Source organism: Plectropomus leopardus, chromosome 11 (assembly GCF_008729295.1).
Source record: "Plectropomus leopardus isolate mb chromosome 11, YSFRI_Pleo_2.0, whole genome shotgun sequence".
Classification (NCBI taxonomy): domain Eukaryota; kingdom Metazoa; phylum Chordata; class Actinopteri; order Perciformes; family Serranidae; genus Plectropomus; species Plectropomus leopardus.
The window spans coordinates 28,075,315-28,088,585 of record NC_056473.1 but is presented as its reverse complement, the minus strand read 5'-3'; the positions used below and the strand labels follow the sequence as shown (position 1 = coordinate 28,088,585).

Genomic DNA, 13,271 nt, shown 5'->3' with positions numbered 1-13,271 from the left:
TTTAAAAGTTACAAATAGGTTAAAAGAAATTCCCCTAAGCTTCACTTGCTTGATAATGTCTGCACAGGATAGAAGTGACATACCGCAAAAATAGACACGCATTAAATGTGTATCATGCTGTGATACTTTGAGTGTCTGCAGATTAAAATAGCCAATAGTTGATTAATAATGGGGCAGAATAGGAGGCAAATGATTCTCCTGAAACAGATGGAGAGAGGAAAAAGGTCTGAAACAACAATCCAGAGATCAGTGGGTCAACCACCCAAAGGAAAGCAGGAAAAAGAGCATTTCCTAAAAAGGAAGAAAGCTGCGAAAAACAGAGACTCTAATGCAACGCTGACCATTTTCAACTTAAACTGAATACTTCACACGATCATTTTAAACAGTTATTAGAAATATGGAGCCCTAAGTTTTTTAAAGTGGCAAGTGAAAGACCTATGTATTAGTATATTTGGCTTTCCACAGAAAAAAACTCTGAGAACAACAGCTTGGTTACAAAGTGAGCAATCCTCACTTGTAATAGCAAGTGAGGCAACTAGTGTGTGAAGTACTAATGACAACTAGTACTTCAGGTCCAAAGAATGCAGTGGACTAAAAGCTCCAATTTTGTTTGTTTTATTGAGACATTCTTCTCAAATCACAAAAACTGGACCTGATTGTTAGAGTGCTCTGCAGACCAACAACTTATTTACAGTAAAGTCACAAGTGGAAGGGTGGTCGCTGCAGTGAGCCTGTAAAAAAACATTATCATATACATTATAGTATACCATAAAAATTCTCAACAGTGGTTATAAATGGTGGTAGTGATAATACAAGCATAACAAACATATTTAGGAGGGTAAAGTGAGGGTGTTTGGGGGGGCATTTTTTTCATACTGCTAACAAAAACGGGACAAATTTTTTTTGCTTGGCACACAAAATAGTTAGTTCAGCTGAATCCAACAAAACATAACATCGAAAAGGGCAAATCAATCAAGAATGCAAGTTACATATGAACACACAGATACACACGCACGCACACACACACACAAACACACTATTGAGGTGATGAGAAAGAAGCAAGTAGGCAGCTTCGAGGACAAAGCATCCATCCATCCCTAAATCATTCACTACTGAATCCTTCAACTAACACACAGCTCGCCCTCATGTAGGACGTGTAGCTCGTGTTAACATGGATGCTTTGGGGACCAGTATAGCAAACACAGCGCAGTCCCACTGATGATACTGTATTGCACTAGTGCAAATAGTCTTCATCGTCACTGGAATTTAATATTTACTCTTTGTTCCCAACGTCCTCCACTCCAGCATTAGCAGATTATGATCAATGAAGACTTGAAAATAGAGTACAAGTGAATCAACAATTAGCGTTTTCAGTTTGGGTCCGATTATAACATGATTAGACAGAGGAGTAGAACAAGTTCTACTGGATAGAGATCAGCTTTACTCTTCACAGTCCAGTGCATTGCAGAAATAAACAGTACGACAAACTATACGGTATACTGCAAAACTAAACTTGTTCTTTTATGGTTTCATCGACAAAACATGGCTATTTCATGAAATCTTTCTTTCAAAGGAAAAAAAAAAAAGTCATCTAACACTGTTTGTTCTTCGCCTGACCTGGAATAAGGGAAGAGTAGTGTGTGAAAGCAGAGAGAGGGCTGGCGGTATATCCCAATCTGAAACACAACTGAGCACAAGGTCACACTGTTAGTGTGTAACGTTAGTGTGTGTACAATGGGACACATTCAAGAGATCAAATAAATTATTGTCCGTGGCGTTGGATTAGGCGAGCTTATCTTGTCTGAATTACTCCATCCACTGTCGGAGGAGTGAGGTGGTACACAAGATGAACAGAGTCTTTGGAGGCAGATGGATGCTAGAACTCGTCGTGTCGGGTCAGAGCCTCTCCAAAGTCAGTCGCCTGGCTGCCCACGAACAGGTCATACTTATCCACAATTTCAGCCTTGGTCAGACGGCCATCCTGATGGAGGAAGCGTAACACACACGATGAGCCTTGCATTTGTGTCAGTACACAAAGACTTTATAAAAAGAACTGTTACAAAGATATGGAAGGACTGTATGTTGCTATTGTGTGTTAGTGTAGGTACTTGGTATGTCTTGTATGATTTGCATTTGTGTCACTCTGTGCAGACAATAAACAAGACATCTTTTCTCATCTTAATTACACAATGAGCATATCTCAAAGGGCTATTCATACAAACAGGACTGAGATGAGATCAAACAAACAAAAAAAGCACAAAACCAGAGGGCTGTACCACAAAATCAGATGAGTGTGCTAGCGAGGCATGTTGAGTCTAAAGTAAGTTTTCCTTCCTATGAAGGAGGCTTTCTCTTGACATGACTAGACCGCCACAGTAACTTATGTTGTAGACCTAATCTGGCTGGGACCACTTTTTGTTTAAAATGTTGGCTTGAAATCAGCTAAAAAGCTCTTGTCACAGTAGGGATGTATGGTTATATTGGCACATCATCTGTATCTGAGGATACTGGCTTTAAAATGAAATGTTGGGATATGTCAACCTGCAGATTTCTGCCAATATCACAAACTGATATAAACATTTTTGTAATTGACAAAGTGATAATGTACAAAACATCAACACTAAATTGAAGCATTTTTCTTATTTTGCAAAATTAATAAATACTACGTACACTGAAAAGCATTTAATTTTATGTCTCCATCTGCTGGTGGGCCATCACTTTAAGAGTATGCATAATATGATGTTAATTACACGAGTGACAAGACTTGATGATCACTAAAAGCTAGGTGGGAAAAGGTGGATATATCAATATCAATATTGGCCAAATGAGTTGTTATATATCAGCATACTGGATAGCGGCAACAAAATAATGTAGTACAGACTCTTATCTGTGGGAATGAGTTATAAATTCACTTTATCAAATTTTATGTAACATCATATCACTTACTGCATCACATGCACGTTAACGAATGGTAAAATACATTTATTGTAAATTCACAAGAAATTTTCCACCAGCATTCCTCTCTTGCCTTAATCTGACCAACATTGTTGCTTTTTACTGTAACGCTTTCATTTTTCTTCAAAGGCAGAAGTTGGCGGCACGATATCGATTAATCTGAAGAGTCAACTGAAACGCTGAACACATCATTTGACTTATTTTATAGGAGTGCCAACAAGTCTGGGTTAACAGAGCAAGTTCAAAAACACCTCTGTAGTACATGTTACCTCTGTCTAAGGCTTTTGGGTTTGTCGAGTCAGCAAAGGCAAAGACAACGTGGCTCTGTCGAACTTTGTGGTACAGCCTTCAGAGTGATTAAAATCAGTCAACTAACAGTAGTTTGTTTACATTTCATGCCTGTGACAGAGGGACAAGCACCCTAACTGGATGGATAGATTTTCCTGCAGGCATGTAACAAACAGGCTTTTTAAGTATTTATTTCATAAACATGTGTCTGTGCTTCTTTGTGATTTGTGGTGGTTTTGTTTGCAATGACAATATAAAGCTAAATGAAACAATTTTTCACAGCAATTGCTGTCCCGCAGTGCAATCATTCAGACTCATTTGTGCGTGCTGTATCAGCTTTCACACACGCAGTTCCACTTCCCCCAGTATTCAGTGAATAAGATGGGAAGTTAAGTTCCTGTGAACAATGAATTTCTCATGAAATGTGAAATAGTTTACTAATTCTACAGTACGTACTTTGTCGGAATCTGACTCATAGACCAGATGCTTGGCCTCGGCCTCAGCATGATCGTAGTCACTTGGCAGGATCCAGTCTCGGGTCTCCTCCTTGTCCATCTTCCCGTCCTTGTTTTTGTCTCTGAATTCAGTAAACTGTTCCCTTTCTGTTTTCACCCACTCAGGTTCTGTGGCGTCTCCCTCCTGGTTGTACATGTCACCTAGAGCACAGAGAGTTGTTGTTGTAGTTGATGCTACAATGCTTCTTGTAACAAGTAAATGCAGTATTTGCTGTCAAAGTGCCAAACACGTCACCAAACAAGTTCATTCATGCAGCTTCCTCAAACCGGTTCTTCAAACATTTACCACTCACTGTTTCTTACACTTTTTACTTTGTATTTTTTATGCTTTGGTTTGCCACCGTCCTGTGGTGAAAACTGATGGTGCTTACATGGCAATGGACTGTAAGAACTCACCTATGTACTCATCTAAATCTATTAAACCATCTCCGTTCTTGTCAATGTCCTCCATAGTTTCCTATAGGACGAAAAGAGACCACAGGGCAGTGAGACAGGGTGTAAAACAGTGTTACTGTTATCATTTAACACCTGTGAACGTTCGTCACTCACCAGAACTACAATGTCTTTCATGTGGTCGTACTCCTCGGGGTGAAGGAAGGCTGTAAATTCCTCCTTGTTGGCTTTCATGTCATTGTCTTGATCAGCCATTTTGAATCTCCTCTCGTCGCGATCCATCATCTGCCTGTAGCTGAAGCCATCATCGGGGTCGGGATCATCTGCAAGTCAGATGTCGTAACTTTGTATAGTGTGTGCACGTGTGGCAAAGTTAATATGTGTTTGTGTGTGTGTGTGTGTGTGTAATAAAAAGAAGTCCGCTGCCATACCAAGAATGTAGCCATACGTGGCGTTCTTGTACTCCTCCCAGGATACAACTTCATCCCCATTGAGGTCATGACTTTTCCACTGACGATCCACGTCATCATAGATCCACCTCTTCTGTGCATGCTTGATCCACTTCTTCATTTCCTCCACTGTGACAAAGCCATCCTTATCCTCATCTATACGTTCAACCAACATGCTGTAGATATATGAAAGAAATTTGGCAAATAATCAACCTGTTTTCTCATATCATCTTGTGCTGTATCACCTCAGATGAACTTTGCTGCTCCTGAGGAGAAACTAGGCCATTACCTTAGTGACTCCACTGTTTCAAGAAAGGTTTTGCACCCTGACATGTATTCTCACCCGAGCCTCTCCTTGCTCTCCTCTGGTGTGAGCTGGTCAAAGGTCTTGGCCTCCTCTTGTCCCAGAAAGGCTTCATGGTCATAGTCAAAGTTTTCTGAATCATCGTGCTCTCGGTTGCTGAGGGGTTCATCGTGGTGAACACGGTCCTTTTTCTCAGTGGGTTTGCTGGTGGCGTAAACCACACAGAGAGCAAAGCACATGACAAGCGGTCGCAGCTCCATCCTGCGTATGTGCAAATGCTGTCAGAGCAAGGGGTAAAAAGATAATGTCAAAAAGCTGTTGTTATTGCTTCAACACTGTATTCTGTTGAACTTCAAATATTATGGCCTATCTTAAGTTTATCATGCACTTTTTGTACTGATTACAGCAACTTAAAGATCCAGTGTGAACGATGTAAGGAGACTTTATAGCATCTAGTAATGATGACTGTAGACTACAACCAGCTGAAACTCCTACCAATTAGGACTCCTTCAATGTTCTTTGTTCAGGAGGTTTTTGCCTGAAGCTGAATTATCTGCATTGGTCTCTTACTCTCCAAAACAAATGGACCATGTGATTAAAACAGGTAAAAACACAGTTTCACATGAAAACAAAAATTGTTTTTCTGACATTGCTCCGCATAAAGGGGCTGCAAACTATGGTGGCAGATGCAAAAATGCAAAACTTGAATGTCCCCATCTCAAGCCAGTTTTCCGTTTGTCTGTTCTGCGTTACTGTAGAAACATGTCGGAGCAACATGGCGATCTCTTTAGAGAGGACCGGCTTCCAAAGCAGATACGAAAGGCTCATTCTAGGGTAACAAAAACATACTGAATCTTATTTTCAGGTGATTATACACTATAGAAAACATACTGATTATTTTTATTTCCACCATTATATCCCCCTAAATCCTACACACAGGACCTTTAAAGAGACTGAGCTCTGTAGCAGTTCAGAAGTGCATGACTCAGAGCAAGCAAATAGTTCAGACTATGAGAGGTGGACTGCGTGGCTCATTTGTTCTAGCTGATGCAATCCCTTATTTAGTCCACCTCTGGTATGCTTGAAATCCCTTATATGTTAACACCAGCACTATAAATCTCAAGATATTAACATTTTCATCCATACAGACCAGCTTATAAACCAACACCCTGAAGATGTAATTAATCATTTAATACACCTGGCATAACTAAATCTATAGCAGTTTAGGCAAATGAATTTGAAATGAGTTATGTTATGGTTAGCATGTGTTAAAGATCTTTAACCCTTTGAATGCTGAACGAGAAAACTGATGTTGATCCAAGTTTCAGACACCTTTTACAAGCATTTAAGCCTCTGAATCGTGAGCAATAGGCTCGATTTCTTTCAAAAACATAGGGGATTAGGCAATGGGCAATTTGGCAAGGGATGTAAGGGGTGAAAAATTAGAAAGAGGGAGAGAGAACTATTAGACTAAAAATATATGTATATATAGTAGAAAATATAATTATCACAATTGTACAGTTAATGTTATGTTACAGAAAGAATACGTAAAAAGGATTTTTTTAAATTTTGATTGTTATTTTAGGTTTTCACACTTCTTTCCCCAGGTAATTTCCTTTAATTTTCTTTTTTAATGCTACTTTTACGTAATTTTCTTGTAACTTATTATTTGCTTGATCATTTTGGGGATTATTTCTTGTTAAGATGCTCATTAACAATTTTCTCAGGTTTCAAAGGGTTAAGAGAGACGATTATTGACTGCAATATGCTCAGAAATCAACTGCTAGCCCATCAAGTTGTATAACGACATTGTAACATCAGTGTATTTACTGCAGTACTGTGAGAAAAAATATTACTATTTCACCATCCTCTGACTGAACGACGTTCACGGTAAACTTGACTGCTTTCGTGTAACACTGCACAGTATCTACAGACCTGTGTCACTTTAAATCTCACCGTCGTCTTTGTTTAACGACTCGATAGCAATCGTTTGTGATAGTTATTCCTAGTTAGTCGCTGTTACCATCCAAAATCAAAGGTTAGGCACCTAAATTAGGCTGGCTAACCCAGCGTACCTTCAGTTTTACCTGCTAACCCGCAATTACACGCGTTCAAAACAGATAAATAAGCAAATACTTAATTGCCAGTATTTCGTCTTTCTTCACACTAGCTATACGAGACGCTCATTTCAGTTACTTTTAGTATTTTAAACCACATTTTATCAGAAGAACTCACCGGTGTCTTCAGGGAAGTTCGTCGATGCAGCGTAAGTCCCTCCCTTCAGCGGAAACACACCCATGCACTTCCTGTGCTAAAATGCCAGCCGACCAATCAGACGCCGAGTACGTGAGTGCCATGTCGCTTGCTCATTGGTCCACTTTGAGTGAGCACAGGTGATTGGATTGGCCGAGAACCGCCACGTCCTCAAAGTCAACAAAACTTGGTTCATTCATAAAACAGACTCCGGTGTGGCACAGGTAAATGGTACATTGGCAGTCACAAAACAGTGCATTTTCGAATATTATTTAATAAATTAAAAAAGGAAAATCGACAACCTACACACTCAAAACCCAAAACAATACAAAAAACCCAAAGATAAATAAATGAGTCACTCAAAAATTCAGGTTAAAGAGCATCAACAGTTATCAGACACTTAAACTCAGTCACTTCATGTAATGCTAACAATCTTTTCGAGGTGATTTTTTTTAGACAAATCCTTGTTTTTCTTTTTTTAAACATTTAATAAGAAAAAATATAATGATCTAAAGATAAGTATGTGTATATAATGTGTGGTGATGTGCAGAAGTAGGTAGGTTAAGCTATATTTTGCCCATAGGTATACGCAAGTATAAAAAGATATTAGGTTCAGTAGTAGGTTTAAAGATTTTTAACAGCAGAAAATTGGACTTTCATGCAGTAGAGCGTGACTAATTTTTGACAAAAAAAGGTCAAAATGAGTATTTTTTAAAAATATGTACAAATTAAAAAAGATAAAATTAGGACATGAAAATTTCAAATTTAAGGCTATTTAATTACTTTTAGGGCTTATTATTTATGAATCAAATTTAAGACAACTGAAGGGTCTTTGAGGACCTGCAAACACATAAATAATGCAAGTGTTCTGTTCGCCCAATTAATTTAATATACAAATGAAAAGTCTTTATCAAAATGTGAAAAATAATGACTTCATTTTTTTTTTCTAATTTTCTACCATAAACTGAGCCGAGCTGCACTCAGGCAGATTTCTCCCCCTCTGCTGGTTAAACATTCACTGTGATCATGAGAAACAAAAATTGCTGATATCAGAGCGGCACAATGACAGGACTTCCTGCTGCTAAGCCGAGGTCTCCAGCCACATTTCTATAACAGACCCCTCTTATGTGAAAGGAAAGGAGCGGATTTACATTATGATTTGTAAAAGCCTATTTTCCCTTTGGGTGTTATTTCACCTTTTTTATGTAGCGCATCAGATTTTAAATTAACTTATTTTTAAGCTCAGTTGAGACGAGGCTGGAATGTTTCTGCAAAAGGATTTTGACACAGAGTAATACTGAGTATTCTCATTATTGCTGAAATGTTTAAATCTAACTGTCTCTGAATTGTCTGTTTCAGATGTGAAGTTCGTCACAGCCTCACAACTGCTGGTGTCTCCAGACGAGGTCATTAGCCTCCAAAGCAAAGCCTCCATATCTCAGCCCACTGCTGAGTCTTCCAAATCTGTGTTGTCCAAATCGTCTTCTGTCTCTTCCTGTTGATTGTCTCGTTCTTGATTGGACTGACAGGTTGTGTCCATCTGTACACTGCTATCACCACTTCCTGCTGGGACAATGAAAAAAAAAGACATAATCAGGTTTTTGAACAATGTTAAGCAAAGTTGATTCTTTGAAAAAGCTGCGTAATATTAAAAAAGAGCTGACTCCCGAAAAAGCAAGGTCAAGGGACCGCTGTTAAATAGCCAATGCCGTTTTTCCATTGCCAAAATTACACCCCCTTACTGAGAAGCTAGCATGACATGGTACAGCTCAGTACAGCCTCTGTAAGACAGGAATGTTGCCCAGCAATGAACACAATTTAAAAAATATACACATTAATTACGGACCTCAATTGCATCACCACATACCCGTTAACACTAGGAGCCCAAGTAAAAATATGTCACAAAAATGTATCCTAACTAAAGAGATTACAACAGATTTTGCAATATGAAGAGATAAGCTGCTCTGACTGACCTGTACTGGTTTCTCCCTCTTTTTTCTCAATGAGGAAGATTCTTTGCATCATCAGTTTCTTTGTGGTGTGACACATGTACTTGAGATCAGGAACACTGTCTGGTTTTCCTGCAGATATGCATCAAAATTAGCAAAAGACAGGAAGAAAAAAAAACCTGACACACAACAATGAACTGAAAATATATGGAGAACTTTACCTTTTGGTGGTCCTTCCTCGAACAGCACGCAAGTTCCCAAAGCATCTTTGAATAGCGAAGGATGGCAAGAAAAAAATTCTATTTAAAATAGTTTTTTTATGATAAAATCTATTTTAGGAGTTCATGGAAGCTCTTTCATGCAGGAAAAATTGTTAGCATCCGAATGACTATTCATGCTTATTTAATATATATGTATAAACATTTCGGTACCTTCTTTTGTAAACAATATAGTAATAATGCTGTTGATTCTATGATTATGTGACTTTGGTGGGTGCAGTTTGGACCATTCTTCATTACTGAACACACAAAAGTCACTGAATGTGGTGAAAACGTTTCTGGTTTAATTTTAATTGTTGTTAAAATAAACAACAATTACAACAATAATTATAAGTGCTAATAATAATAATAATAATAATAATAATTATTATTATTATTAATAATAATAATAATATGTTAATATTATTATTATTATTCATGGGCGCCTTTCAGGACACTCAAGGTCACCTTACAGAAACAACAATAACAGAACAGCAAAATATCAGGACAAAAGTAAAACAATATACATGAAAAGGCTGAAAATACAGTCTAAAAAGGCATGTTTCGAGGCGGGATTTGAAGATGGAGAGAGAGTCACGGATGGTTTGTGGGATTGAGTTCCAGAGACGAGAGGCTGCATGGCTAAAAGCTCTAGACCCCACAGAGAATAAACAAGCAGGAGGTGAAGTGAGGAGCATGGAGGAAGATGACTAAAGACTGTGGGAGGGTGTGTAGGGATGAAGGAGGGCAGAGAGGTACGGGGTTGCGAGGTTATGGAGAGCCTTGAAGGCGAGAAGGAGAATCAACAGGGACAGCGCACAATTAAAAGTAATTGCACCAGTTAGCTAGCAGCTAATTTGCAACTGTTGTCTCTGGGCAGGTTAAAAAAAAAAAAGAAAAGAAAAGAAATAAGCAGAAAAGCAAGTAGCCGACACTACCTAAGACAGGATAATACATGAAAGTCCATCAATACAAATGTTTCACTATGTGAAAAGACACATTACATGAAAGACCATCAGAGTGAGACAGGTTAGAAACTCTTCGGAGGTTGTAAAGAGACATGTTTCATACATCACGACTTGCTTTGAGAAAAGGGAAAGGAGAGTGTGATGTATTTTAAGAGCAGGCACATGTCAGTGGAGCTATACAATTAATCTGTATGCTTTTTTGGGGGAATCTTTCTTACAAGGGCTGCAACAAATGATTATTTTCATTTTTGATTAATCTGTCGATTATTTTCCTGATTACTTGATAAGTTATTTGGACTATGAAATGTCAGAAAATCGTGAAAAATGATATTCTTTGTTTCCCAAAACCCAAGGTAACGTCTTGCTTTGTCCACAACCCAAAGACATTCAGTTTACTATCACAGAGGTTTAAAGAAACTAGAAAATAATTATATTTAAGAAGCTGAAATCAGAGAATTTCAACTTGTTTTAACTAAAAAAAATTATTCAAACTTATGAGGTGGCTATAAATCTAATAGCTGACACCTAATTGATTAATCGATTGATTGCTGCAGCTCTAATTCTTACCTTCGTATTGACCTGCGAACACATGTTGTCCAACCTGCATCATGGGCTTCTCGCTGTCAATATCCTGGAACACATGGACAAAAAACCTATTTAGTGTAGTGAGACCTATACTGGTGTTGATGCCATGCATGGGGCCTCTTCTCTTTTTCTAGCACATTACAGTAATATCCGAGACTCACCAGTATCTTACACGTGCCCCGACACTTGGACAGGAAGTCATTGCTGATAATACCAGAGAGCTCCACCACGACAAGCTGCTCCTAAACATGCAAAAAGACAAAAAAAAGGGATTGTTGGTTATTTTTGGGTGGGGAGGGCTGGGGCAGAACAGGTGAGGTTATTGTTATTGTTTTTGGTTTTAGCTTAGGGTAGGGACAACTTATGTTGTTAAATACTTTAATCCTTTGAAGACTGGAGCAACATCACTTTTCTTGTGTATTTACACTTTTGAAATCTGAGAAAAATTGTGCAATTTCTTTCAAAAACATGGGGGAAAAGGCAACAAGCAACTTGATAAAAAATATTTCACATACTGATTGAAATTAGTAGATTTAGAAAATTAGTTCTAGGGAAAAAAAACCTAGGGAAAAGCTTTATTTCCAATTATTACAACTTAATATTTAAAATAATGTTACAGAAACAGTATACATTTGTAAGCACTTTCCCCAGGTAATTTCCTTGTTTTTGTTGGTTTTTCTTCATTTGTTTTTTTTTTTATTACTAAGATAATTGAGATTTTTTTTTTTAAAAAAACTAATTTCTTGCTAATTTTGGGGTCATTTCTTCTTTTATTGCAATTGCCTTCTTTGGTGTTTTTTAAAGACATCAAGCCAATTTGCTCAAGTTTCAAAGGGTTAAATAATCCCCAGGTGGGTTTAAAAGACATGTTTTCAAGGATCAAGGATTCTTTATTTTCCTTCCAGCCATGCAATACAGGAGAAGAATGAAATTAAGTACCCAGGTCTCTATGATCAATAAATAATAACATTATATTCAATAAAACACTGGGTTAGCAAAGAATTACTTTAATAAATAAATAAATAAAGCAAGCAGTGCAGTATGTAAACAGTAAAATCCTAAAATATTAAATACCTATAAAAATTTATCAAAGTATGTTAAATATAGAATTTAACATAAAATATAAATAAAATATTAATATCACTTTCATTTTCATCAAAATCACAGTATTTATCACAGCCAGAAACTGAGTGATATGGTTATTTCTAGGAGGGAGGGTCAAGCGTTTTCCTCCAGTCACTCACAGAGGCTCAAGGAAAAATACTTTTAGCTACAAAAATTTAAAAAATAAATAAATAATTAACCATCCCCCTACTACGCTAAATAAAGTACAATCCCTTTGACTAGTAATTGAAATGTACACAGCGACTACTCTCTTCAAATAAAGAAAGGATTTAATTTTTCAACTGTCCAATTTGCTTAATGGGGAAAATAAAACACAGTAGGCCTATTTACAACACACCGCAGTAAACCGTTTCCATTGCCAGGGGTTTTACACACACACATTTTGGTCTGAAAATGAATGAACTATGTCGCACACACTCACATAAATGCACATTAATGCACCCCAAAACCCAAACCGATATTTAGTAAGACGTTGGTTACAGAAAATCTCACTTGAAAGGTTAAAGTTAACATAAAATCTAATGCTGACATCAAACCAGTCGTCATTTAATTCACATTACACTCCAGGCTAGTTATCTTAGCATGCTAGCCACGTGAAGCTCTCGTTTGTGCTGCTATGCTAAACGTTAGCGCGCTAACGGAATGTCGTACCTCCTCTTCCCATTCATCTTCCATGTTGAAAGTCCTGGAGCAAAGATAAAGATTAAGGTAAACGTCTTTCTTGGAGTTTTATCTTCATAAGTCACGTATCCCTTTTCAATTCATATTTGAATGCTTCCGCGAATGTACGGTGCCCGTGAGGTCCTTTTAATTCTTATTTCTGCTTCGCCTATTTTCAGTTCCGGGCCCCGAACAACGAGAGGCGCTGTTGCTCAGTTTTTTTTAGCATGTTTTGTTGCAAAACCATTTAATGTGAACTGGAAACGGAATGAATAACAATGAAATCATCCTCCCTCCGCCCCCTGCACACATCTATCTGTCTGTCTGTCTGTCTGTGTGACTGCGTGTCTGTCTGTTTGTCAATCTATCCACTCATTTTACTCATGGTCGAGTATGATTGGATCTAAATATTGGCTACCTGTAGGCACCCTCATCCACATTTAACATTAATGTTATTAATGCTCTCCTGCAGGAGACCATAGCGGAGGTGATGAGATGAGATGAGATGAGATGAGATGAAATGAGACGATACACTTTATTGATCCCCAAGGAGAAATTCATATGTCAAAA

General features: G+C 37.8%; 2 protein-coding genes across 3 annotated transcripts; both read right to left on the bottom strand.

The window, feature by feature from the left end:
- Positions 1 to 599: 599 nt before the first annotated feature.
- Positions 600 to 7,211, bottom strand: calub (calumenin b). The gene is made up of 7 exons (XM_042496613.1): positions 7,140 to 7,211; positions 4,944 to 5,182; positions 4,583 to 4,776; positions 4,308 to 4,474; positions 4,155 to 4,215; positions 3,700 to 3,899; positions 600 to 1,981 (listed from the first exon to the last, which is right to left on the bottom strand). The coding sequence occupies exons 2-7, from the start codon at positions 5,162 to 5,164 to the stop codon at positions 1,877 to 1,879; spliced, it is 948 nt and encodes a 315-aa protein (XP_042352547.1). The 5' UTR covers positions 5,165 to 5,182; positions 7,140 to 7,211; the 3' UTR covers positions 600 to 1,876.
- A 293-nt stretch (positions 7,212 to 7,504) lies between these two features.
- gtf3c6 (general transcription factor IIIC, polypeptide 6, alpha) lies at positions 7,505 to 12,829 on the bottom strand. Of its 2 annotated transcripts, none has more exons than XM_042496440.1 (6): positions 12,693 to 12,829; positions 11,078 to 11,158; positions 10,899 to 10,962; positions 9,328 to 9,372; positions 9,131 to 9,238; positions 7,505 to 8,723 (listed from the first exon to the last, which is right to left on the bottom strand). In XM_042496440.1, exons 1-6 carry the CDS (start codon positions 12,714 to 12,716, stop codon positions 8,596 to 8,598), a joined length of 450 nt encoding a protein of 149 aa, XP_042352374.1. In that variant the 5' UTR covers positions 12,717 to 12,829; the 3' UTR covers positions 7,505 to 8,595. The 2 variants fall into 2 exon arrangements, with proteins under 2 accessions (XP_042352374.1, XP_042352375.1); XM_042496441.1 differs by having other exon boundaries at positions 7,506 to 8,720.
- Positions 12,830 to 13,271: the final 442 nt, after the last annotated feature.

Bases quoted from the DNA above. Each gene is read 5' to 3' on its own strand.
- gtf3c6 (XM_042496440.1), bottom strand. From the start codon at position 12,716: ATGGAAGATGAATGGGAAGAGGAG. The intron at 11,159-12,692 runs GTACGACATTCC...TTGCATGTTTAG, and splicing joins AAGATGAATGGGAAGAGGAG to GAGCAGCTTGTCGTGGTGGA. The intron at 9,239-9,327 runs GTAAAGTTCTCC...GCATATCTGCAG, and splicing joins CGAGGAAGGACCACCAAAAG to GAAAACCAGACAGTGTTCCT.
- calub (XM_042496613.1), bottom strand. From the start codon at position 5,164: ATGGAGCTGCGACCGCTTGTCATGTGCTTTGCTCTCTGTGTGGTTTAC. The intron at 4,216-4,307 runs GTGAGTGACGAA...TTCGTCCTATAG, and splicing joins TGAAAGACATTGTAGTTCTG to GAAACTATGGAGGACATTGA. The intron at 1,982-3,699 runs GTACGTACTGTA...TTCCTCCATCAG, and splicing joins ATGAGTCAGATTCCGACAAA to GATGGCCGTCTGACCAAGGC.